This window comes from Delphinapterus leucas, chromosome 6, assembly GCF_059928025.1.
Source record: "Delphinapterus leucas isolate spDelLeu-1000000601 "Yukka" chromosome 6, BTC_Dleu_Yukka2, whole genome shotgun sequence".
NCBI classification, from domain to species: domain Eukaryota; kingdom Metazoa; phylum Chordata; class Mammalia; order Artiodactyla; family Monodontidae; genus Delphinapterus; species Delphinapterus leucas.
Window position 1 is genome coordinate 70,808,597 of NC_143134.1, and position 25,816 is coordinate 70,834,412.

At 42.1% G+C, this 25,816-nt stretch overlaps 1 protein-coding gene across 3 annotated transcripts in view; it reads left to right on the plus strand.

Moving 5' to 3' along the window:
* The window catches only part of GLIS3 (GLIS family zinc finger 3), a 499,285-nt gene extending 476,104 nt beyond the window's left edge, over window positions 1-23,181 (plus strand). For all 3 annotated transcript variants that reach the window (XM_089913241.1, XM_089913242.1, XM_022573610.3), the window contains 2 exons: window positions 16,854-17,036; window positions 17,933-23,181. In XM_089913241.1, the coding sequence (XP_089769367.1) occupies window positions 16,854-17,036; window positions 17,933-18,069 (320 nt within the window). In that variant the 3' untranslated portion in view covers window positions 18,070-23,181. The remainder of the gene's footprint in view (window positions 1-16,853; window positions 17,037-17,932) is intronic.
* The last annotated feature ends 2,635 nt before the right edge of the window (window positions 23,182-25,816 follow it).

A 25,816-nucleotide genomic window follows, 5' to 3' on the forward strand; every position in this document is an offset into this window, starting at 1 on the left:
AGCTACAGTACTGTAAGAGTTTTTAGTCAGCTTGGGAATCGTTTTTGTGTGAAGGTTAAATGTGGAACCATTAAAGATGAGGTTCCTTACAGGGCTAAAATTCTGCTGGCAATACAGGTACTATGATTCATGAGACAAAGTGATTTCCCACCAACCACTTGTCTTGTGTATTTTGCATACTGATTGCTGAAAATGTTTGCCTTTTTTTTCCCCTGTGTCAGGCAGTATGGTGCATGTTTACAGTGCCTTTCTTATTAGTCCTCATAACAACCCTATAAAGAAGGCATTGTTTATTCCCATTTTACAGCTGAGGAGTCTGAATCGCTAAAACATTAAGTAACTTGCCCATGATTTCTTAATCTTGAAATGGTAGAGCTGGAAACTACACCCAGGACCATCTGACAACTCTTCACCACTGGATTAAGAGCCGTCACGGTCCCTGTAGGGAAGGGATAGCTCACCCTCTGATTGCCCCCAGTGGTGTTACCCCACAGGTGTGTATGTGTATTGGTGTGTTTGTGTGTCTCTGTGTGTGTGTGCCCACGTGCATGCACGCACCCACGCTCTCATGTGCCATGTTTGCTCAAGCACACGCCTGCTGGGAGAAACTGTTTGGAAGCCTGATTACTAAATCATCAAACCAGGATTACTGGATTCTTAGCACATTCCTTAAATGCAGTTTTTAAATTCTTACTGACTTTTTAAATTAGAAAAAAATTTTTACCTGTTCATTTTTTTAAAGGTACTTAGGGTACTTAACCTTATAAAGAGTTTAAGTTGCTTCCCAGCCTATGTTCACCTTAATTCCACTGCTCAAAGGTAATGATTATTAAGATTGGTGAGTATTCCTTTTAGACTTTTAAAAATGCTTCTGAAAATGAAATATATGCATGTATATGTACATAACATGTGCCCTGTTATAAAGTGGCCTCACATTCTGCATTTTATTTTATGACTTACTTTTTTTTTTAATTAATTAACTTATTTATTTTTGGCTGCATTGGGTCTTCGTTGCTACGCGCAGGCTTTCTCTAGTTGTGGCGAGCGGGGGCTACTCTTTGTTGCAGTGCGCGCACTTCTCATTGTGGTGGCTTCTCTCATTGCGGAGCACGGGCTCTAGGTGTGTGGGCTTCAGTAGTTGTGGCACCCAGACTCAGTAGTTGTGGCTCACGGGCTCTAGAGCACAGACTCAGTAGTTGTGGCGCACGGGCTTAGTTGCTCCATGGCATGTGGAATCTTCCCGGACCAGGGATCAAACCCACGTCCCCAGCGTTGGCAGGCGGATTCTTAATCACTGTGCCACCAGGGAAGTCCCACTTTTTTTTAACTTAACAAAATATATGCTTTTGCTTTCTAGGTCAATGTATGTAAATCAACTCCTTTTTAATTGTATAGTTTAATACTTAAGGGAACTTTTCATTTTTTAATCATTCCACTGTTGAAAGACATTTATGTTTTTTCCACTTTTTGCTTTTATTAACAATGCTATATTAAATCTCCTTATGTATATTGTGTGTTTACACAAGTACTCTCACACACATATATATCTCTTTGCATTCTTTCTTTAGGAAATATTTCTGAAAGAGAAATTGCTGGATGAATGGGTATGCACATTTTAAAGCTGGATAGATAATGCCATATATTCCTTCACAAAGTCCGTACCAATTTAGACTCTCATCAACAGTGCATTAGAGCGCTCATTTCCCCACCCTAGATATTGTCAGTCATTTATTATTATTTTTGTTTAAGTGTTTTGAATTTTTAAAAATTTTTATTTATTTTTATACAGCAGGTTCTTATTACTTATCCGTTTTATACATATTAGTATATACATGTCAATCCCAGTCTCCCAGTTCATCCCACCACCACCACCACCACCAGCCCCTGTCAGTCATTTTAATACTTGCCAATTTGTACAGCAAAGTTGTTTTAATTTCTCCTTTGGTTAGTAATGTGACTGAGCATCTTTTAATATTTTTATTGAGCTCTAAAGGTAGTTCAGTTATAATAGGAATTAAGTAACAGGAGCTACTATTTGGGTATCTATATTATTTATTAAGTAGTTCACTTGCTCTTTCACCTGCCAGTCAGGTTGTGTCATTGGCAGCATGACAGTTTGTTTTCTTAATTGGAACTCAAAAATTTATTGAAGAGGAGGAAAAGATCCAGAAAATTTCTGTTTCATTGACTACTGTGACTTCTCTGTCAGTTAACTTAAAAACTATAGAGGGGCTTCCTGGGTGGCGCAGTGGTTGAGAGTCCGCCTGCCGATGCAGGGGACACGGGTTCGTGCCCCAGTCCGGGAAGATCCCACGTGCCGCGGAGTGGCTGGACCCGTGAGCCATGGCCGCTGAGCCTGTGCGTCCAGAGCCTGTGCTCCACAATGGGAGAGGCCACAACAGTGAGAGGCCCACGTACCACAAAAAAAAAAACTATAGAAAAGCGTTTAATGAACATTATTACTGATTTAGTGCTTTTTCATTCTTTGGGGGAAGCAATGACATTTTTTCCAGAAGCAAATGTTTTGTCTTATATCTGAAACTCATGAAGTTTAGCCTCTAATGAATAGAGATCTTAAAATCAAGTTAAATATTGTCTTATAAGTCTATTTTAGGGGCTGTGCATTTGAACTCTTCAGGTCTGAACATACTAATGGCAATCCATGTCTTGTAATTCTTGTATTTTTAGTTGCAGTTTTCCTTGTGAATATGATAAGCAACTCATCGTTTAGAAGAAAAAATGTGAATAGCTGTGGTTGGAGTTTCCTTAAAGGGAAAACCCACACACACATCAGAAACATGTTGTTACTGGTAGCAAGACCACTGTGTTAATAAAACAGAACAACAACAATAAAACGCTAGAATTGGCTTGATCTGTGCCCATTCAGGTCATCCGGGCTCAGACCACGTTGCACAACAGTCCTAGTTCCCTTAGAATTTCTAGTTGATTTACTTACAATTATGAGTGCTCTCATTACAGAAATTTTTGCTTTCTAACCAGCCTGCTCTGGCTAAACTCTCTATTTCGTTCTTTTGTAAGGGCTTTGAGAACTAGACCTTAAAGATGCAAGTCTGTTGAAGTAAAAACATTCAGGCATTTTTCTAGATCATTTAAGTGTAACGACCAGCCACTCCTCTCCTACATTCCTCCACAAACCCAATCTCACATCACACATCCCTTTACTTCAGATTCTTAAATTCTGTCATCAGAATGGCCGAATGATTCAGGGGATCTGAATTAGCCAAATATTTACCCCAAGGTTGTTTGTGTCTGTGGATCTGGGCTGATGTAGGGTTTTTATCAATACCATTGAGGTCAGTGATAGAACATACATTTATATTGCAATATATGTTTTATAAATTACTCTTAGGTACAAGATCATTATCACTGCCTGGTAGCTATAAAGAAACTGCTCGATAAAATATTTGTTGGCTGAATACCTGGATCCTCATTATAACTTTATGAAGAGAGTAGGAAATATATTTCTGCTCCTATTTAGAGATGAAACTCAGATTAGAAACTCAGAAACTCCTTGACCTTGGGATGGTTTCCTAAAAGAGTGCAAAGTGTTCTGTGGATGAGTTGAGCCACTTAATTCTCCTGCCCACTCTTGTTCCTCTTCAGGTTCAGTGGCCTCCTGGCATCCAGCAGAAAATGGTGGCTTGGAGCAGCAAAACTCTCCAGGTCATCTTGACAGGGCCAGTTGTATTTCCATTGTCTTTGTTTCTTCCTCCATTAAAAGAAAATTTCAGTGTTAGAAAGGGAAGTCACTTTATTTTTCTGAAACTCCTGATAGGCTATTATGTACAAAGTTCATAGATCAAAATCTTTGAGCTCAGTTATGGTTCCTCTTACCATCAGTATCTTCACCAAAGGCTCTATATGTAAGTATCACTCACTCATCCATTTATTCATTCTCAAATATTCAGCTCCTATTATGTGCCAGGTCCTGCTTGGGGTGCTAAAGCTACATCAATAGAGAAAATAGAAGTCCCTGCCTGTCATGAGCTTATATGTAAGGAATGGTTCTTGGCAAGCAAAACCTTTGAACTCAACCGTGAGACAGTATTCTTCATGGTCCATATGTAGGCAAGGAATCATGTCATCTATTTAATCCCTGTAGTACATGGCACATTTGAGATGCCTAATACATACTTTAAGATCGAGAGTTTGGTGGACAGTGGGATGAGAGTAAGCAGAAAAGGAAAGACCCTGTAGACTAGACATACTCATCAGAGTGTGACCCCCAGGTGGTAGTGGGAAGAAGGCTGTCTAGCTGGAGGGGCGGAGCAGAGGATGGCAGATCATAAATTGAGTTATCCACGTTAGGAGTCAGTGTCCCCAAGGTTTGACAAGATGAAAAGGCAAGTTTCCTGGTAGCCAGATGGAAAGGAGTGACAGGAATTTGGGGATCCAATGACATACATCAGGTTTTACAAATGCAGAGTCTGCTCTGCTTTCTCAAACCCACCTATATAGATTTCTTTTACTTCAAGCCCAGATTTCATCTCACTATAATATTCTAGACAGCAGATTTGGGGGAAGCTTCACAGTATGTAACAAGGACTTGGCTGTGAGGCAGAGGTTCAGCAGGAGAAACAATCAAGCCCTTGGTGCAAGTGTGAGCTGGTGCCCACTCTTAGAGAGATTAGAATGCTGGAAAGTTGTATAGTCATAGACTTGGATTCAGGGAAACAAGAAATCGCCTAGTTAGTGGAGCGGATATAACATGGGAGTTTGGTTACAGCTAGACAGCAGAAGTCTAGGCCACAAGATCAGTGTGGGACCAACAGTAAGCCCAGAACTTCTGAGTCACTCAACTGAGGTCCCGTGATTGCACCTTGCCCAAGAAGAGAATGGTACTGGGGTGGGGAGGGAGATCATCCTGATCTGTGTCTGTAATCTAAAGTCACTTTGGGACAGTCATCATTGCTTTATCCCCAAGAGCCCCCAGAGTCCAGCAGAAAGGGCTGGGGGTGAGCCCAGGGGGAAGAGATGCCCATACAAAGAGCTATCCTCCTCCATTTCAAATGAACTCAGAGCTGTTCTGTTTTTTCCTGTTGGTATTCCATTTGGAAAACTTGCCAAAGATTGAAAATCATGTAAAGATGTTCTTAGGGCTTCTAAACCTTTAGTGTAAGAAACACCTTGTTAACATGAACACTCCCAGGCCCTTCACCCAGAAATTTGATTCACTGTGTCTGCCGTAGAGCCCAGGTGGAGCTGATGCTGTGGCCCCCACTTTAACAACCACAGGCCTAGACCCTAAGTGTAGGACTTAGTGCCACCTCACCGTGCTTCCCCAATCAGAGATAATCCAAAGGAAGCAATTGGCCAGTGACTGAGGGAATACTTTCCGGCTTCCTTCTCCCTTTACCTTCCGGGGAAGCCCTGTAAATGCAGCACAACCTAAAAGCTGTAGAGAACCAGGATGGCTCTCAGGGGAGGCTGCAGCATTTCTTGTTAATGTCCCTTTTAGTCTCTATCTGGAATCCTCTTCTCTGCCAGACCTCTCTGACAGCAAAGCATGCTTGGAAGGACAAGGACAGATAGAATTAAATCTTCATTCTCTGCCGTGCTTTCCTTGTTCTGTTTTTGGCTCAAGTACTCCTGAGTCAAAGGGTTGCTTGTGAACTTTATGCAACAGAGCTTGACACAACTGAGGGTAAATTTACCTTTGTACTCAGAGAATGTAGGATGATAAGTAACACCAGGCTCATAATGAGACAGTAGGGGCTGGAATTTTCAGTGTGTTTTACTGTATGCAAAATATTTTCACACTTATTATTTCATTTGATCCTTGTAGCCACCTAGGAGGGTTATATACACCAGTAACAGAGTAACCCCCTCTCATAGAGAAATTCCCAACTCATTCCTTTCAACCTTGACCCATGGCCAAAGTGTCTACTTCACACACCCATCAGACTAAGAATGTCCAACTCCTCCACCCTTCATTCTGGGCTTTATATGTATCCAGGATTTTTGAGTCATAGGCGGGTGATGGAGTACAGGAGGCAAATCATGGGCAACTGGGCACTGAATCTCTTTCCGTTTGTTCCCTGTGCTTCTCCCCCTCCCTATCATGAGGATCATGCTGCCACAATAGTATTATTTTCCCCCTTTTATCAATAGAGACTCATAGGCTCAGAGAGGCTATGGTTTCCTCAAGGCCACACAGCCAGTAAATGGCAAAGCTGGCTTTAATATCCATCTTAAGAATCTTTGGGTCTTCTGGTTTTGAGCATCTCTGTTTTATATAATTGCCATACGTGCATTGTCATTATCAGGATTCACTGAACCATTTTACTGTAACTGTACATACCCACACACGGCAATTACTGAGACACATTGCAATTAGTTTACTTCGGCAGCTTATCATTCTGAGAATTTGGAAGCCATAGGCCACCACGCATTAGTGTTTTGGTTGGGTTGAAGATATTTTAATGAAAATCGATTACATATTTTAACCAAAAGGGTTTTATACATGCCTTCCTTCTCACTCTGCTTTCTCCCATTTCCTTTTTGCCCTTTTCAGCAAAATGCTCTGCCCACTCTCATCCCCTTATTTGAAACTTTGCAGACATCAGTAGCAGACCATCTTCCTCTTCCCCTACCCCAGGTATACAGCTTGGAGAGCGAGTGTGGCTCACAGTAATAAATGCTGTTAGCAGCTTGCTTCAGACCAGGTGAGGTTCTGTGAGGTGCACTAGCAGAGGAGGGCACCCAGAGTGTGCAGAATACATCTCTGTGGCCTGCAGGCTAGTGGTAGAAGCTGTAGATGAAAATGGCCCCACTTCTTGGAACCAGGTGGACTTGTCTAACTTGAAGCCCACATGCTGCAACCCATCTGACCAGGGGCTAGGGGACCAGGAGGTTGCTCCACTGGTCAGCTTTCTAACCACTGTAACCTGGTTCCTTCAAAAGGAATGTGCCAAATGGAATGTTCAGGGTTATTATTTCCATTATTTTCCTTTTTCTTAGTACAGTAGTTACTTAAATGTCAGTCTGAAATAGCTCGAGTGCTTTGCAAGCTGGTTTAGTTCTCAGCCCAAAGAAAAATCTGTCTTTGCTAACACAGCCTGTGAGCTGTTCCTGTAGCTTCCCCATTTATAGACTCCATACTAAAATGGAGAGTCGGTTTCTCCATCACGTCCAGGGAGGAAGCTTAGTAGAGTTCTGACTACATGAAGACCTGGCTGAGGTTGTTGGCCAAGACCAGGAGCTAAGGGGAAAAATGACAACCAAACTGTGGAGGCTTCACTTCCAAGATCAGCATCATTTTATACCTAAGGGTGGTGGGTTATGAGAGATAAATTGCTTAAGAATTGCATATGCATTATACAGAATCTACAAATACAGCTAAGCTTATTTCATGGTAGTAATAATTGCTACTATTTACTGAGGGCCTACTACATGCTGGGGAATGCACTAGATGCTTTTATAAATGCTCTCATGTATAATGTTTTCCACAACCCTATAAAATAGATATTATTTTAAAAGAAAATGAGGCTCAAGAAGGAAAATAATTTATGCAAAGACACACAGTTGGTTAATGGGTTATCCAGGCTTTGAACCCAGATCCAGGTAGTTCATGCAATGGATAGAAATAAAATAGTGACTAAATCAGAAAATTGGCCAAGAGAAATTTCCAAAATGTCTCTGTTTCTACTCTTCAGGGCTTTTCGAATTTTTCAGTGTTTAGGTAATGTCATCAATTTTAATTAATTCAATGTTTTTCTCCCTAATGAAAATGTACGTATTTTATGAAATGTTGATCCAGTCTGAGTAACTTTGCCTATAATCTGACAGTGAGGGACCTCGACACAAATGGCAAGATTTTGTTTGAAATGATTTGTCTGTGAGCTTAAGCCCTAATAGTCTCTATGAACTGTTACCAAACAGACCAGAGTTTGAGTCCTGGTTCTGAAACTTGGTAGCTATGAGGATTTAGGTAAGTTATTTGAACTTTTTTGTTTCCTTGTCTGTAAACTGGGGACAATATTACTTAACTCAAAAGTTGATGTAACTTAAAAAGAATGAAATATTGCCATTTGCAGCAACATGGATGAACCTAGAGAATATTATACTTAGTAAAGTAAATCAGACAGACATATTATATGATATCACTTATATGTGGAATCTAAAAAATAATACAAATGAATCTATATACAAAACAAAAACAGACTCACAGACATAGAAAACATACTTATGGTTACCAAAGGGAAAGGTGGGGGGCAGGTAAATTAGGAATATGGGATTAACAGATACAAACTGCTATACATAAAATAGATAAACAACAAGGATTTCCTGTATAGCACAGGGAACTATATTCAATATCTTGTAATAACCTATAATGGAAAATAATCTGAAAAAATATATATATATCTGAATCATTTTGCTGTATACCTAAAATTAACACAATATCATAAATCAACTATATTTCAGTTTTTTAAAAAGTTGTAAAAATGAAGATTTTCTATTTAAAACACCTAAGATAATGCCTATCTCAGAGCAAATAAATATTAGTTCCTCTCCTTCCTTCTGAAAGAATTCTCTGAGGGGTTGGTGTAACGCTAATCAAAATGTCTATAAAAATGCCAAAGCAAAGGGACTGCAAATGAGAAAACTCTGGACTTAGTAGAAAAGTATGTGATGACTGTTTTAGCTCTGCTCCCCATTTGTTTTAAGATAAAGGCTAGATCCATGAATAATTGCAAATAGCTGGATGTTTTTAAATATTAAAATGATTGTATGAATTTTCCACTTTTCTCTTATTTGCACAATAACATATAACCATAGTATTGGTTTAAAGGCATGTGATTCAACTTCCATCTCTTTGTCTATAAAATGAGAACATTTGTTTGAATCACCTACTTATAAGACAGGTATATCAGAGGCTGCCTAAGAAGGAGTTTTTTTAAGTTTTTTAAAAAGGTACCATGTGAGTAATAAGTGTATGATTCCCTGGGCCTTTCTCTGAGTAAAGTTGGAGGTCATTAAATCATGCTGAGAAGATGTGATGCCAGAGATCATATTCTTAGAGCCTTTAAGAGCTTTACCAGAGACTTACCTATTTTTTTCTCTTTTCTGCTCATTGGCTTGTATCATGGATTGCAGAAGGTATTTAAAGGGGGGAGTGCAAGGGTCCCCGGAGAGTACAAGGGAACGCACAAAGAGCCATAAGAGTGTTGGAGAAGAAGAAATAAGGGTAGCGAAAGGGAGTAGGCCATGCATCTTCTTTCTGTGTCCCTGTCCCTGGAACTCTGATTTGAGCCCTCTCGTTCATCACTTAGGCTTATCCATGCCCCTGCACATGCAGCAATCATGACTGAGGCCCAAAACTCTACACTTCCTAAAGTAACCGACAAAATTATAGTCTCTGTGGAAAAATGGTTAAGAGTTGTAAAGCTCATAAACATACATCCCTGCTTCCACTTGGCTAGCAAACAGCTGTACCGCCAAAAAGCTGAGCACTGCCAGCTCTGCCTCTGTCACTGACATCTGCTTATTCTCCTACCCAGGCACGAATTGATCAGTACCACTGGCAAAAAAAAAAAACCCACTCTGCCAGGGCTGGTCCTCAGCAGAGCTATGGGATGACCTCCTAATTATATCTACCCTCACCAGACAGGGCCAAACAAAAGGGACCATAATCACTACTCTTTTTTAAAAGTTTTGGGAGTGCCCAAACTTCTTTTTTATTTGAGCTTTTCCTCTTCCTATCTTGAATGCAGTCTAGAGAAAAGAGTTGCATCTCTATATATTCCTTAAAGAAAATTTCCTTTTTATTGTCACATATAATATTAAATTGTATTACTTGATTTCTGATCTTTCTTTCTCACTGAAACATAAACTCCAAGAAGGCATGGAGTATGTTTTATGCACCACTGTGTCTCCAGCACTTGAGTAAGTGCTTAGCATATAGTTGTCGACTAAATGAAGGCATAAAAGTTGAAATGTTTGTGTTATTAGAAGAATAGGGAAGAAAAGTGAAAAGAAACATTTGTAGAGTGCTGTGTGCAGGCACATGCTCAGCCCTTCACATGGGTCATCTCTTAATCCTCTTTAATCTTTGAGGTTACCTTATGAAGTAGATACTGTGAACCCCCATTTTATAAAAATACAATAACAAAGGCAAGCACATGCTTAGCCAGTGTTTCTTCTGAAAGGTCAAGGGGACAGATGACTCCTGAGATTTGGGCAGTATCTGAAAACAACAGTGTTTGGCCTGGATGCCTAAAATGATACTCTCCGATCACATGGGAATTGAAGGGCTTTCTTGTCTGAAGATATTGAGGGGTCTTGGGAAGCAATTGCTCTCAGCATTGTTTCCAAGGAGCTTCACAAAGGGTCCTGCCCAGCCTGATCAGGCCACACTCTGGTTGAGGAATTAGTTCTGGGGGCCCTTCCTGATGCCTGTGATGGGCTTCACAGGTGGGCTGTCTGCATCTATAAGTTGGCATCATGGTCTGGGCAGAACCTACCGCAGGAAAGGGTCAGTCTTGATTCTGAATGTTGTCCATCCAACTCTTTTCCTGGTGCCCAGAGTTTGGTGGTGGTTCTCAGCCTCACCATAAAGGAGAACAAGAATTTTGTTTTGCAAAGCCATCTGCTATGTATATAAACAAACCCATTAGGGGCACAGTTCCTGACATAGCACCTTGACAAAGTTTAGGCTGATGGTATTCATCTCCACCCATAAGTGTAAGCTAGAGCCTGTGTACTGAACTTTATTTCATCATCAAGTGGTAGGGAAATTGGAGACCCACCTATGCTGTTGCCACTTCCATACACACAGTGAGCTAGGCCCAGAGTCTGCAGGAAAGAAAGTGGGTGATGTGTTTCCTTTTCCTTCTCTTACTTCCAGAAAGGAAAGTGGTTCCTGCAGGAGAACTGAATTGCCCTGGAAGTTTAGCTTAAAACAATGCACATCAGCCCTCATGAGGGTTGTGAGTTGGGTGACCATTACTTATTTATTGAAGTATTTATACTCTGGTTCCTTCTACCAAGACTAGAGTGTAAATTTGTAAGGAAAAGATAAATGTAATAAAGAGTCCAATATACTTCTTATCTTGAACGCCAGGAGTCTAAGAATCATTATCTGGCTTTTATTTAAACTCTTGGTGGGTCATATGTTTTTTCTCTAGGAATTTAATCAGAAACATTACTGAAAATCTGTTAAACCTGAGAATGCAGATATCCCTAGAGTTGTGCTGTCCAGTACGGTAGCCACAAGCCACATGTGGCCATTTAAATTTGAATTAATTAAAACTACATAAAATGTAGAAGTTGGTTCCTCAGTTGACTAGCCACATCTCAAGTGCTCAGTAGCCACATGCAGCTACTGTATTGGACAGTGAGATAGAGGTCATTTCCATCAACACACAAAGTTCTCTTGGACAGCGCTGCCCTAGAGAATACCCTTCCATTACTGTATTTAGTCATGCGCTTCCTTTCTCCTCTTTTTCCACTCCCCTTCCACGTTGGGAAGGAAATCCACACTCGGCTTCACGGGGCTACTTCATCATCATTAAGCAGCAAGAGTAACCATGAACTCCTGATCTAACGGATCATCACAGAGCTGTCAGTGACCCCACATGACAAAGTAAAGAGGAGAGGTTTTTGAGAATGAATTTTAGGGCTTCCCTTGTGGTGCAGTGGTTAAGAATCCGCCTGCCAATGCAGGGGGCGTGGGTTCAAGCCCTGGTTCTGGGAAGATCCCACAGGCTGTGGAGCAACTAAGCCCGTGTGCCACAACTACTGAGCCTGCGCTCTAGAGCCCTCGAGCCACAACTACTGAGCCCACGTGCCACAACTAGTGAAGCCGCATGCCTAAAGCCCGTGATCCACAACAAGAGAAGCCACCGCAATGAGAAGCCCGTGCACCACAACGAAGAGTAGTCCCTGCTCACCTCAACCAGAGAAAAGCCCGTGCACAGCAGTGAAGACCCAATGCAACCAAAAAAATAATAACAATAAAATAAATAAATTTATTGGGAAAAAAAGAATGATTTTTAATACTATGTGAGCTCATAGGTAATATTAGGGGAGAAAACAGGATACAAAACAATATGTATAACATTCCAGTTTTGTGTGTATATATCTGGCTATGTCTGAATTGTAGGAATAAAGATAATTTTTCTTTTCTTTGCATATACTATTCTACATTTTCTAGTTGGTACAATTAATTCAAAATATTTTAATAATTAGAAAAACAAGTTTGTTTTTAGAAGGGAAAAATACTTCCCAAAACTGACAAGAGGAGGAATGATTCTCCTTGACCTTCAGGAGCTACAACTTGAGTAAAGTCAGTTTATCTGCAAGTTCCTCTTCTCCTCCTCCATTCTTGGAGGTAAAATAACTTCTAAAATGGGGGAGGGGTGATTTTCTAACTAAATGTGATGACTAATATTTATTGCCAACATAAACTTATGTGTGCATTCTTCTGCTACTATAAGTGTATGTGTTCTTGTTCCAACTGCATTATCAATCCTCAAGGAAAAGGTGTTATCTTCTAGTTCTTTGGTCTCTCCAAAAGCACCTTGACCAGTACTCAGTAACTGTCATTGACTGACTGACTGACAGATTGATTGACCTTGCCATCACTCTTATGTTTTATGCCCACGAAATGTGTTAACATCTTGCTGCGTTTTGCTTTGGGTCCTTGACGTAGTGTTCCTTCCAAACTTACTACATGAAATTCAGCAGCTGGAATACAGGAGCCATTCATCAGAAAATGAGTTAGGCTTTCTCTGGTTTTTTGTGTGTGGCAAGATCCTAATGGAATCTTTTAAAATTATGTTAGTTTTATGGAAATAGCAGTGGGAAGAGGCTATGTTAAAGCTCTTTGATTTGAGTGACCACAGTCATCCACACCAGTGTATTTGGCATCTCTAGTAACTGGCTTCTTGAAGGGAGGGATTTAATAAAGAGGATTTTCTTTCCCTGAGTTGGCTGTGAGAGTGGTAAAACATGCTTGTGGGGCCATTCTGGTTTTGACTGTTTCTCGTGTGTCAGCCAAGAAAGCCACAGGCAGGAACTACAGTTCACTCGGCCCTCTCACTCAGACCCAGATGGACAGGGGAAACTGGGAGATGGAGCTCAGGATGTTGGGTTTACTATTTAACTTCACCGGGTGTATTTCATTGCATTATGAACCTTTTGTACTCTTACACTTTACAGCACTCAAATGTAGATTGAAGCCATGTGAAATTCCTGCCATGTCTTCAAAGCAGGGAGAAGACAGGAAAGAGAGAATGAATTGGTTTTCACAAAAGGCCAGTGGAAGTCTCTATCACTGTCCCTGACATACCTGAATGATCAATGTCCCTATGTGGGGAGTTGTGGGAGTCTGTCTTCCTGGAAGGTTAATATTACACTGAGGAATGCTATCAGGGTATATATGAGTGACAAATATGAACAGAGCCAGCATAGGGATATAAATAGCATATATTGTCTATTTTGTTCAGTGAGGCAGCATTACATTCTAATAAACCAACTGTGATGGTTCCTGGTAATGTTTTCCTCCTGATGGTGATGCCGTGATTACATGTGCCTGGCCACTGGGTACCCAAAGTCAAGATCAGTCCAAGAAACCTCCCAAATGAAACTGCACATCCCAGGTCTTTCAGCCCACTCAAGTTTGTTGCTGTTGTGAGCCTGCATGGGGGCAAGTGAAGAAATCAGAATGTGTGTCAATTAGTGAAGGATCTAGGAACCAATATGGGAAAGAGGTATATAGCCCAGGTCCCGAGGGCCAAGAATGTTCCAGAGGATTCCACCTGGGAACTGGAAGTGAGCTACATGCCCACTGCCTTGTCCATTCTTACATTTGGTTATTGTTGAAGGACTTACTTGTTGCCCTTTTGAAAATTTTATTTCTCTTAATAAACATTTTACTTTTGAGAGCTACATTATTGTGACGTAATTTTACTTTTGTATTTTTCTTATTTAGCAAACATATATAAATTGTGTTATTAAAATATATAAATATTAATTATATTCTCCGATTATATTGTATAATATGTAAATATTAACTCAATTTAATCTTCATAATAACTCACTAAGGTATAGGTACTACTTTTTATTTTTGGGTGCATTGGGTCTTTGTTGCTGTGCGCGGGCTTCTCATTGTGGTGGCCTCTCTTGCTGTGGAGCATAGGCTCTAGGCTAGCAGGCTTCAGTAGTTGTGGCTCACGGGGCTCTAGAGCGCAGGCTCAATAGCTGTAGCGCACGGGCTTAGTTGCTCCGCGGCATGTGGGATCTTCCCGGACCAGGGCTTGAACCCGTGTCCCCTGCATTGGCAGGCGGATTCTCAACCACTGCGCCACCAGGGAAGCCCCTAGGTACTACTTTTAATCCCGTTTTACAAATTAGAAAGCTGAAATACTGCAAGGCTAAATAATTCACCAAGACTACACAGTTGGTAAGCAGTTGAGCTAGGATTTGAACCCAGGAAGTCTGCCTCCAAAGTACTTGTCCTTCACTGATACTAAAATTCAGAAAAACATAAAGCCAAAAAAACCCCAAAGACAACTATAAATATGTTGCCTTGCAATCTGCCCTATACATAGTCTTCCACATAACTGAACCCAGTCTCCCTATTCAGTTTTGTATCTTGCTTTATTTTCCAACTGAACCTTATAATGGTCTTTCCACGATGTTAACTCCTTGTAAATACTGTTTTCATGGCTACTTAACATTCCCATCAGGTAAATGTACCACTGTTCAACCGTTCTCTTATGGGTGGCCATTTTTCCTCCTCTGTTGGTTTTCTGTTATGACAGCTAGCACTGTGATGACTACCTCTTGCAGAATTTCTTCTGTTTTTCAGAATACACTTTTAGGATACATTCTTGGAAGAAAAATTCCCCTGTCCAGAAGTATGAACACTTTTAGGTTCTAGATGCAGGTTGTCAAGTGATTTACAGAGGCTTATACTCCTTTGCAATGTCTGCACACTCTGCACAGGTGCCTTTGTCACCAGTCTCAGTCCAGCACCAAGAATGACTTTCAGAAATCTTTGCTAATGTGATAGGTAGAATATGGTATTTTATCATTGTCTTGATTTTTATTGCTTTAACAGCTAGAGAATTGCCAGTTGTCCATATTGGTTGATAAATTATATGCGTATCTGAGTGATCTGTTTGGGTCCTTTGCCCATCTGCCTACTGAGTCCATGCAGAAGACTTAGGGCATCAAAAAGAGAAGAGCCAGTAGTTTTCCATTCTTTCTTCTCCTGCCTTGACATGGAATTTCCTTATGTTTTTTCCTAGTCTATACTGCTAACATGAATTTCATCTTCCTCCCAAACCTTATATGGATTTTTCTCTTGATTCTACATAAAGTATACTACTGTTTACTCACAAAGAATGTTATTTTGTTTTCTACTGTGAGTGTACCCTGTTCATAAATCTGTATCCGTCCTCTGTCTTGTATCATAAGCTCCTAGAGGGCTGGTCTGTGGCTTTGTGAGCAGTTCAGCACACATTCCTTGGTGATATTCCTAGCGACCATAGAACAAGCCTCCTGGCCAAGGGTAGTCTGCCTTGAGAGTACTAATCAGAAATGAGAAGGGTGTGAGCATAATAGGTTGGATGTGTTAGTGTGCCTCAGTTGTACTTAAAGAGAGCTAAAAAGAACCCAACCCAAATAGCACCTTCCCTACCTCTTGATAGGTGACTCCATAGGAAGAAGCAGTTCTAGAGGAGGAAAGCACACAGGACTAGGGCTCCAAAGTCCATGAATTAGTTCTGTATTCACCATCGTGTAATGTTTGTGGAAGGAACCCTGATGGCACTTCCTCTACTAATCCCTTGTTTTTTCACCAGAAACAGAGTCATGATATCAATAACTGACATTCATAAAGCACTTTCAAATGTTATATGTGGATTTCCTTATCCAATGACTTGCTTAATCTTCATAATCACCCAGTGAAATAGACAGAGACTTTCACATGTTAGAGCTGAGGAAACAAGTACCATGAAATAAGGTATTGAATGAAGATTTCATTATATTTTTAAAACCGTATATTCCAGAAAGTAATCTTTTACTTAAATTTATTATGAGACAAGGAGGAAGAGGGAAATGGTAAGGTATCATGGAAGGTGTGGAGAATCATAAAAAAGGACCACATAGGACCCCAAGGGAAAAACTCCATTGAGTAAGAAAAAAATTGAAAAGATAAATGAAACAAGATTAGCAAAATGTTGATTATTTTCAAATATTAAGAAATCTTTCCACATATTTCTTCATTATATTGTTTATTCACTTCCAGTTTTTCTATTTACTGCAAAGATCAGCAATAATAATAGTTAAGTAAATGGTTGCATATCTGACTATGAGATACTATGTACCTATTCAAAATAATGAGGAAGAAAAAATATAAATGTGTATGAATGTATCCTTTGGAAGTACAGATGGATAGATCTATGTTGCATTTTTTAAGCTGAGCATTGTTAAGAGCTTTATTCAGGTTTTTACGAAATGTGGAAAACAGACTATAAAATAAAAGAAGTTAAGGAAGATGCACTTAAAAACTGGTGAGAGGGCATGGGGTAGGAATGTCCCCTGAAGGACAGGCCTTCAGTGTCCAGGACTCTTTGGAGAGTCTAGGGAAGGTGTGAAGCCCTTCAGCTTCAGGTACTAGAGCAAGAAATAAAAAGCCCCTGGAGGTAGAAGAGCTTCTGCTCAGGTAGTACATTATGGATGCTTGGTCAGAAGATTTTGTAGGTGGGCTTAAGGGTTAAAGGCATTTTGTCATATGAAGCCAGGCTGAGTGAGGGTCTAGCCAGGTTGAAATGATCTTCTGAACTTGTGCCCTGAAGTAGCTCAATGCCATGCTTGCATTTCAGGATTTTATGGGCAGCTGCAGACATTCTGCCCCCCACATTACCCTGACTCTCAGAGAACCATGCCGCCTAGCAGCTCCTGCAGTGTGGTGCCTTCCTTCGAGGACTGCCTGGTCCCCACGTCTATGGGCCAGGCTGGCTTTGACGTTTTCCACAGAGCCTTCTCAGCTCACTCGGGCATTACAGGTGTGTTGGTGTCTGTGACTTAGACACTCGGGCAGACAAGCAGGTGAGATCAGGTGGGTTTCCCGTGACCAGCCTGGACTAGACTTGACCCAGCACATGACCACATCAAATCCTGTTCGGTCTGCCCGTGAAATGTCTCTCCTCTTATCTTCCTCTCCAGCCCTTCTCCAGCCCCACTTCCACCACCCTCGTTCAGGTGCCATCATGTCTCTCCCAGACTTAGGCAACAGCCTTCCAACAAGTTCCTTGAGTCAGCTCCTTATCTTTACCATTCTGCCCTCCGAGCTACCGTAACCATTGCCTTCCAAAAATGAAGGATAAAATAAGGTACTTTCCTGTTCAGCTACCTTCAGTAGTTTGTAGTTTCCCAGAGAATAAAGTCAACTGTCCTCAGCAAGGCATTCGAAGCCTGCAGTAGTTGAGCCTGATGGAACTCTCCGGACCTGCGCTCACGTCTCATGTGCCCTCCTCACATGTCTCCCTACATGCTCTGTACCTGAGCTTTGCCAGCACACTTGGCCCCACGTGTCCCCTCTCTGTCTTCGCTCCCTCTTTCCCCCTCCTGGAATGTTCTTTCTTTATCTCTCCGTCTGTGAGAATCCCATCCTTTTTTATGGCTCAACCATAATATCACCTCCTTTTTGAGGCCGCCCTCACTCTTCCCTACAGAACTTCACTTTCATTGCTACTCAGCCCATCTCTTGTGCCAAGTCCTATTTTAGCCACCTGCCTGCACATCAGCCTCTTCCCCCACCTAAGGAGCCCGAGGACGGGGAGACCCGCTGAAGGGCCTGGCCCGGCACGGTTTCCTCCTCAGCCCCAGCCAGCATTTGCTCCCTGCGTGCCCGGCGTCTGCAACAAGGTAGCAGTTGACTTGTGCGCTCTTTCTCTTCCAGTGTGTGATCTACCTTCGGGTTCCTCAAGCCTTTTTGGGGAGTCTCTTCGCAGTGGACCTGAAGACACCACGTTCTTGCAGATCAGCGCTGTGGATCGCTGTCCTAGCCAGCTCTCCTCTGTCTATACTGAAGGCTAAAAGCTCCCCTGGCCTCCACTACCACTGGCATCCAGAGTCTTTTTGTTCCTTGCCACCTTTTCTTCTTATACTTTCACAGACTGTAAGAAAAAGGATGTCAAGCGAATCAGCGGAACCTGCCAAGCCCCAGGTGTGTCTTTGGAGGGCAGGGCTGAATGGTCAGAGCTGGGCTTTGTAGGTGTGTTTGCAGCTGTTCCTTTTTCTCCCTGGGTTTGCCGGTGACCAGCAGGACTCTTTTCAAAGGGAATTCAGAGTCTCACTCTACCGAATACCTGTTACTCCCTGGCTGCCAACCTTCAAAGGACACCAGTGAGATGATGTGCACGTGAAAGTGTAATTTGGGGATTTGCTGAAACTCCAAACAAGGAAGGGCGACCCAAATTGCCAGAAGCACAGTGAACTATCCCACCCAAGAGCCAGGCACAGCAAGGGGAACCCACTTCCAAAGCACAGCGTGGGCTCAGCTCTTGGAGGACCCCAGGTTTCCCAGCGCCTGCCTGCCATCCAGTGAGCTGGCTGCCTCTCTCCTCTTAGATATTCCCACACTAACCATTTGCTTTCAGTGTTTCTCCAAAAGCAAAATGAGAAAGTTCTGTCAAGCACAGGCCCTTGAGAAGCACTACAGCTTGTTTTATATTCATGCAACCTATCTTAGTTCTTTGATTTTAAAGACTTGTTACTTACGTCTACTTTTTAAAGGAAAACAATGTTTAGAGGTCTGTTCTTTGGATGGAAATAATTATTTTAATGCCCCCAGCTATGTACATCTTGCCTCCGCTGTGGCTCTGCTTGCCCGCACCCTGCAGCACCTGTGAGCGCCTGGAATGTTACTGTTGCATTAGCAAAGGCTACCTGAGGGACATGGGGTAGGCCACCCTCTTCCCAGTGCTGCCACAGAGACCCTCGTGGGTTGACTCTTCAGCGGCTCCACCTCGAAGACATTTTTCAAAGGAAAAGGTCACTTGACGGGCTCACCCATGGCCTCCGCTCTGGTGCTCTGCCCAGGGACCTTCTAGAAGCTGTGAGAGCAGGGACACACGGACGTGTGCTCCTGGGTTCTCAGAAAACCAAACTAGAGATGCCTGATGTCTGGCTACTTTGCACAGCCTCTGCTCCCTCCGTTAGGATCTCCCCTCACCTGTCTGTCTGTTGCTCCCTTGCCTTCCTTCTCTCCCTCTTTTTGCATCGCTCTCACACTCTTCTTGACTGTGGTTCAGACATGCCCACCACCCGCCATTGCCTGCTCACCACCTCTGAGCAAGGTCTGGCCAAAGGCAGGTAGAGGGGACAGTTCTGGAAAGGTGGCCAGAAGGAGGCAACCTTTCTGTCTGAAACTCTGTTTTGAGGGCCTGGAATTTACCCAGAGCTCTCGGCCATTTGATCTCAAACCTGAATAGGATGCCATTTTCTGTGACGCCTTTACCAAGTTATTAAAAAGATCCAGAGTCCTATGACATAGGCTATAAAAATTGCCAAAACCCAAAAACACCTGGTAGATTCTGACATTACAGTACTCTCGCCTCTCACGATTTCTTTTCTCTCTCTTTAAAAATGTTCTCTGAGGGAAAATGAAACAATGCTATTTGTCAAACTGGGATAATTATAATCTTCAACAAGACCATTAAACAGCTTGGTGTCAGACTTGGGATCCGGTGACAGTTTTTATCCTGACAGACATGTCCTTCCCGTCTGGCCGCACAGTCGGTAGTGTTCTGCCTGATTCCGGACTTCATTCTGACACGAAGTAGAATCAGCCGAATAAAGAACAGAGTGCAGGGTCCGTTCTGACAGTGCACTCAGTCAGTCTAGTTTCTCTGGCCAGTGGGCTCTGATCTGAGGAGAGCCATCATGCAGACATCCATGTCTGCAAAAGAGACAAGTCATTCACTTTACAAAAATCTGCTCTGCTTTACAAAAGAATTCGCGTCAGGCTTTCTTTCCACATGAGTTCTCAGACGGCACACAAAGTCCCACCCCTCTGGCAGGCTTTGTGGGTTGTGTCACTTGGCCTAAACAGGGACCATGTCCTTTGTCACACCCTGCGGAGAAGGGAAAGCTCTGGTATCTTAGAGAGACAATCTATTCATTCTAAATCCTGGAGCCTCTACAGGGAACTCAAAACACATTTCATTTGTGTGATGAGGAGGGGAAAAATGGAAAGGCAAGGTTGTTACTGCAGCTGCCTGTGGCTTTTGCTATAATTTCAGGTGAAAACAGGTTAGGAGGACAAAGCCAGAAGCTGAACCTCAGAAACTTTGGCTGGAGGACATCCTCGTGCACATCTGTAGTCTCCCCGTTGGCCTCGCTGAGGCCCGAGGGAACCAGAGGGTGCCAGACAGCAGCGCACCTGCGGGGCCTCCTTCCCCAGCAGGAATTGGGAGAGGGAACAGGCCCAGTGCAGCCTGCCAGGCTGGGTGCCCCTCACTCCCCTTCCATGTTTCCCCTCAGCTGCAGGTTTGAGCTTAGGGCCCCAGGACAGGACACCTCCAGGTTCCTTGGAGACAACACACGCTGCCCTGAGATTCCAGAATCTCACCTGACCTTAAAATTTGTTCCTTGCTTGCTTTCACACTGCACAAGATTTATATATGCTTTCATCATTATGTTTGTAGCAGTAAAAGTAGAAACTTCAAAAACTCATTTCCTTCCATTTCCTGGTCTTTTTAACTCTTGATATGTAACCATTTTCGTAAACATCTGAAGAGAGATTGTCATTCCCCTCTTTTAAAAGACTGGTGCTTGTGAAAATACACACAGCGCAAAGCCAATTATCCTATTACATTAAAAAAAAAAATCAGTATGCCTAGAGACATTTCATTTGCTGCATTGTCTTAATTCCCTAAAGGGACTGCATCAAAATGTAAGTTGTAATTTAGCCTCTGATCAGCTGCTAAATATTATCTAAATATTTACTAGTCCTGTGGGGTATCTCCCATTACCCATGTCTACCCCAAATTATTTAGGTGATTCCAAAATGAACAAAAGGTCTTCAGTCAATCACAGCAAAGTTTCCACTGATAAAACAGAGCTTTGGTGTTGTTCTGTTGTTTTAAAATTAGCAGCTGTCAAGCACATTAACATACTAGAACAGAGGTAAGTGTTCAACCCCCTATCTAAGAACCTTGCTTCCCAGTTGCCTTGAAATATTGGGAATAGTGATTGTAAATGTCCAATTTAATTATTTGGTATTTTATGTGACTGTTTTGACCGTGTCATTTTATAGCAGCATTTTTAATGGCACTTTTTGTTGGTGGTGTGGAATTTCTGTGGTTACATTTTTTTTTTTTTTTTGCAATGAGTAAAGAAAAAAAAACACTCATTGGAGAGATGGCGAGTGTAGGAAAGAAGAGATTTATTTTGTACAGACAGCAGAGCATCCTGTGTAATGTTGCTGACATAAAGCACTTTGGGGGGAAAAAGTGGAAATCTGTTTCCCATAAATCACACAGACTCTTGTACATAGTTATATACACTCACGTAGAGAAGTGAACTGCATATATCATACTGGATATGGGGCTGATTTTACTCTAGGGGCACATCTGGTGCTTATTGTCATAAATCTTTTAAAGAATTAGGTACACTTTTTTCTATTAATATGTATAGTTTTGTGATTTGTCACAGTTATGTTTCATATAATCATAAGTTATTTTGTCTTGTTTCATGAAGTCCTTTTTTTATGTCGAAAGTAAAATGAAGGGATTGTGCACTTGGTACATAATAAAACTGGAAATAGAGGATGCACCCACCTGCCTGAAATCCTCCTTTAGCATTTCGTTTTAAAACATGATGGCAACAACCATTTTTTGTTTGTTTGTTTTATTATTTTGTTTAGTTTTACCATCCGCCTCAGTCATATTGGATTGGTAATTATAATTAAAAGCAGATGGGGGTGGGGGAGGGAGTGTCCAAGGCCAGTTTTAAAATGACGCATCGCTTTGGGCCAGAGCTGCAGCCTGGATTTAATTATAGATATGAGGACGAAATGGCAGTAAAAATGAATGTGTCCCTGAATCCTTTACATGTTGGGAGTGTCCATAAATAAAACATGAAGTTTTATTTCATCAGATTTAATTAAAGCTTTTATACATGTTTTATTGGTTATTCTATTAATCTGCTTCAAAAACTGGATAAATGTGTGCTAGGGTTTGGGGTTTATTTGTGCCTTTTCAATGTAGTGCTACATCATGCTTCAGAAATGCCTCTAGTGCATGGTCCTCCAGGTGATGGGGTTTCGGCATGCTGGCCATTGGAGTGGGCCCTTTCTGCCCAGTTTTCCTAAAACCCTGCCAAGAAAGACACAAGCATCAGCTTCCTGTGAACTAATACCCTGACCTTTAAGTCCTCTGATTTCCCAAAGGAGAGAGGGGCAGTTATCATTTCCCTGATTCCTTGTCCTGTCTGATCGGCTTCTTTCCTCAGCTCCCATCCTGAGGGGACAGGGAAGGGGAAAGGGTTGTCAGGACATTCACACATCTGACTGCCCCGTGAGCCAAGCACAGCACTCTAAATAAAAGACATCACATTATCTCAAGGATTATTCTTAGAAAATTGACAGTTTTCTCACTGAATTTTTAAGACTTGAGAATTATGTTCATGGAAGATACAAAGCAGAAGGGATGATGGCTCCCATGCACCTCATCTGGCTTTTCAAGGTGCTGGGGGAACATGCAGCAAACTCATGTGGTTCAGGCTTTGGAGGTGAAAATAGTGCTGACTGACAAGACACAAACTGTCTCTACTCTCTAGAGGGAGGCAGCTGGTGGGAGGGTGATTTGGTCCAACCTCTCTGGAGGACGGTGTGGCATTAACTGGTAGAGTTGAAGATACACATACCCTGCTATCCAACAATTCCATTCCTCTCTTGGGAGTCAATGGTGGCTTAGTTATAAGATGTCCAATGCTATTTACAATGGCCAAAACTGGAAATGACCCAACTGTCCACCAACAGTAAAAAGAATAAGTGAACTGTGCTAAAGTAATGAAATGCAATGCAGTGCAGCAAAGGCAGTCACAGACCTGCAGCCACATGCAGTAATTCAGAGCTGAGTCTCATGAACTGTGTTGAAAGAAAATACAAGACAGAAAAGAAAATATACAGTGTTATTCTATTTATACACAGTTCAAAAACAAACAAAATTCAAATATGGAGTTTAGGGGGCAGAAGTATAAACAACAGCAAGGAATATACTACCACAAAGGTCCAGGTACTGATGAACTCTGGTCAGGAAGAAAGGGCAACCCAGAGTACTCCCGGGGTGCTGACCAACAGTGTTTTATGTCCTGACCCATGTGTTAGGTTAAACAGGTGTTTGTTTTGTAATTTAACTGAGCATACATATTTTTTTAGTTTTTAGTTCAAATGCATGGGAAGGTCAACTCTTATATCCTCTACCCCCGGGGTCTGCAAACTTTTTCTGCAAAGGGCCAGATAGGACGTATTTTAGGCTTTATGGGCTATATGATCTCTGTCTCAACTACACAACTTTGTTGTAGCTCAAAAGCAGCCATAGACAATATACAAACAAATGGGTATGGCTGTGTTACAATAAAACTTTACTTATGGACGCAAATTTGAATTTCCTATAGTTTTCAGATGTCATGAAATATTTTTCTTCTTTTGATTTTTGTCAACTATTTAAAAATGTAAAAAACATTCTTATTTCACAGGCCATACAAAAAGAAACAAAAAAGGCAGCAGGCAGGATTTGCCATGGGCCATAGTGTTCTGTCCCTAGTCAACTGAGGGAACATTCCCCTGCCCTTCCCATAAATGTCTGCCCAAAGAAAACCACAGTGAGGAGCCCCTCTGCTTATTCTTCGGCTGTTGGGTCTGATTCCTGGAGGAAATTCATGAGTTCTATTGATTAAGCTTTTGTTTGTTTAGATTCTGGGTTCTGCTCCCTGGGATACAGATGAATGCTTAGAGCCTGGAGTGCCACTTGACTTTATCTCTGGATTTGAAGTTTTTAATAAAAAGAACTGGGCATACAGAAATCTGTGAGAATTGGAAAATGAGCACCCATTCTTTCCAAGCTAACCAAATATTTGCTGGATCTTGGCAGCCATAGCCAGCCGTTTCCTCTGAAATGCTGAGAAGTTATAAGTAATGGGAGACTTCATTCTTCTCAGGCCATAGCTCTTATGAGAAGCTGGAGTTGCCTCTCAAAACCTGCAGCGTTCTCAGGGAGAGGAGAGTCAGTGTTTTATGTCCAAAGATTCCACTGAGATGTCTGGAGCAGAGTCAGGGGGCACTGACAGCGCTAACAGTCTGTGCCCTCTCCTCAAAGCAGGAGAAGGGGCTTAACACCCCAGCACCTTCTCTGGCCTCTGGTTTTCCGCAATGCCTAGCTCCCTAATTCCCAAACTTAAGGGTTTGTCAGCCCTGACAGTGCTGCCTGTCAGCCACTCATGCTCATGATAGAGAATGAGACTGAATTCACATGGTCGTGAGTGTATACTCTCTTTGTATCTCTAGCTTGTGATAACATTGATAGTTTTAAAAGTATGGTTGTTCACGAGTCCTGCGGCATTTTTAAGTACTAGCATGGACTAAATCCTCTTCAGTGGGTCTCCCTGGTGGTTTTGTGTGCTTGGATTTGTGTGTTGTGTATGGTTTGGATACTAAAGCTGCAGGGAACACAGTGTCTTGGGTGAAATAATCTGAACTTTATAAAGAGAAGTTTAACCAAGAGAAAGCTTAGAGAACATTCAGTCCAACTTCATCTTTTACAGAGGATGAAATTGAGGTTGTTTCATTCATTTGTTCATTCATTCATTCTTTTAACATTTTTTGTGTAAAATACACAGACGTAGAAGTGGCTGTCATGCTCACATAGCTGACAACAGAAGATTCCAAGGATCATCTGCCCAAGAACATTGCCCGGGTGCCTATTCAAAATTCACACTCTAGAGCTTCTGTATGCAAACCCCAGAGTTACTGAGTTGGAATGTTTAGGGGTAAGATGGTTGCATCCGCATTCTTAAATAAACTCTCCAGGTGGCTGTCTATGGAAACTAACTTTGACTGCCCCCCCACCCTTGATTTAGTGGAGGAGGCTGACCATTTAACAAGGCAACGTAGTTTAATAAGAGCTAACAAAGAGGGCCTTCCAATCCCTGCCTGGGGAGACAGGAGAGTGGGGTCAGTTCCCTGGGGGATGGGATGACTGCCTGAGTTAGTCCTAAAGGTCAAGTTAGTCTTCAAGAAGCAAAGAAGCAGCAAAAGGGTGTACCAGGCAGGAAATGGCACGTTTGCAGAGCTGCCAGGAAGGACAGTAACTCGCAGGCGTCACCCAACAAGCTAGTTGGAGAGTTGGGGATTGTCCCGTCTCTGGGCAGTGAGTGATTTTTCTTCTCTGGCCCTGAGCCCCAGCCCTTCCTGTGTCAGCCCCACTGAGCTCAGGGTACTGTTTCCCAAACCAGCAGGGGCTGGTATGTTACCAGTTACTCTGCAAAAAAAGGGTTCCACTTTCAAATTAGTTTGGGGAATGGTGGGTCAAAGTTGGGGTTTTTTTCCCGGGGGGGGGTTTGTTTTTCTTTTCTGCGGGACCTCTCAGAGACTCTACTATGCTAAAGTGCATTGTGACTCTCCAAGAAAGAGTTAGAGGATGAAGTCTATTGACCATGGAACCCTTTTTTTCCAAAAAGTACCTTGTTAGCACTGTAGAAAACAATTTGGCAGGTCCTCAAAAAATTAAATATACAATTACCATATGATCCAGCAATTCCATCCTTATATACATACTCA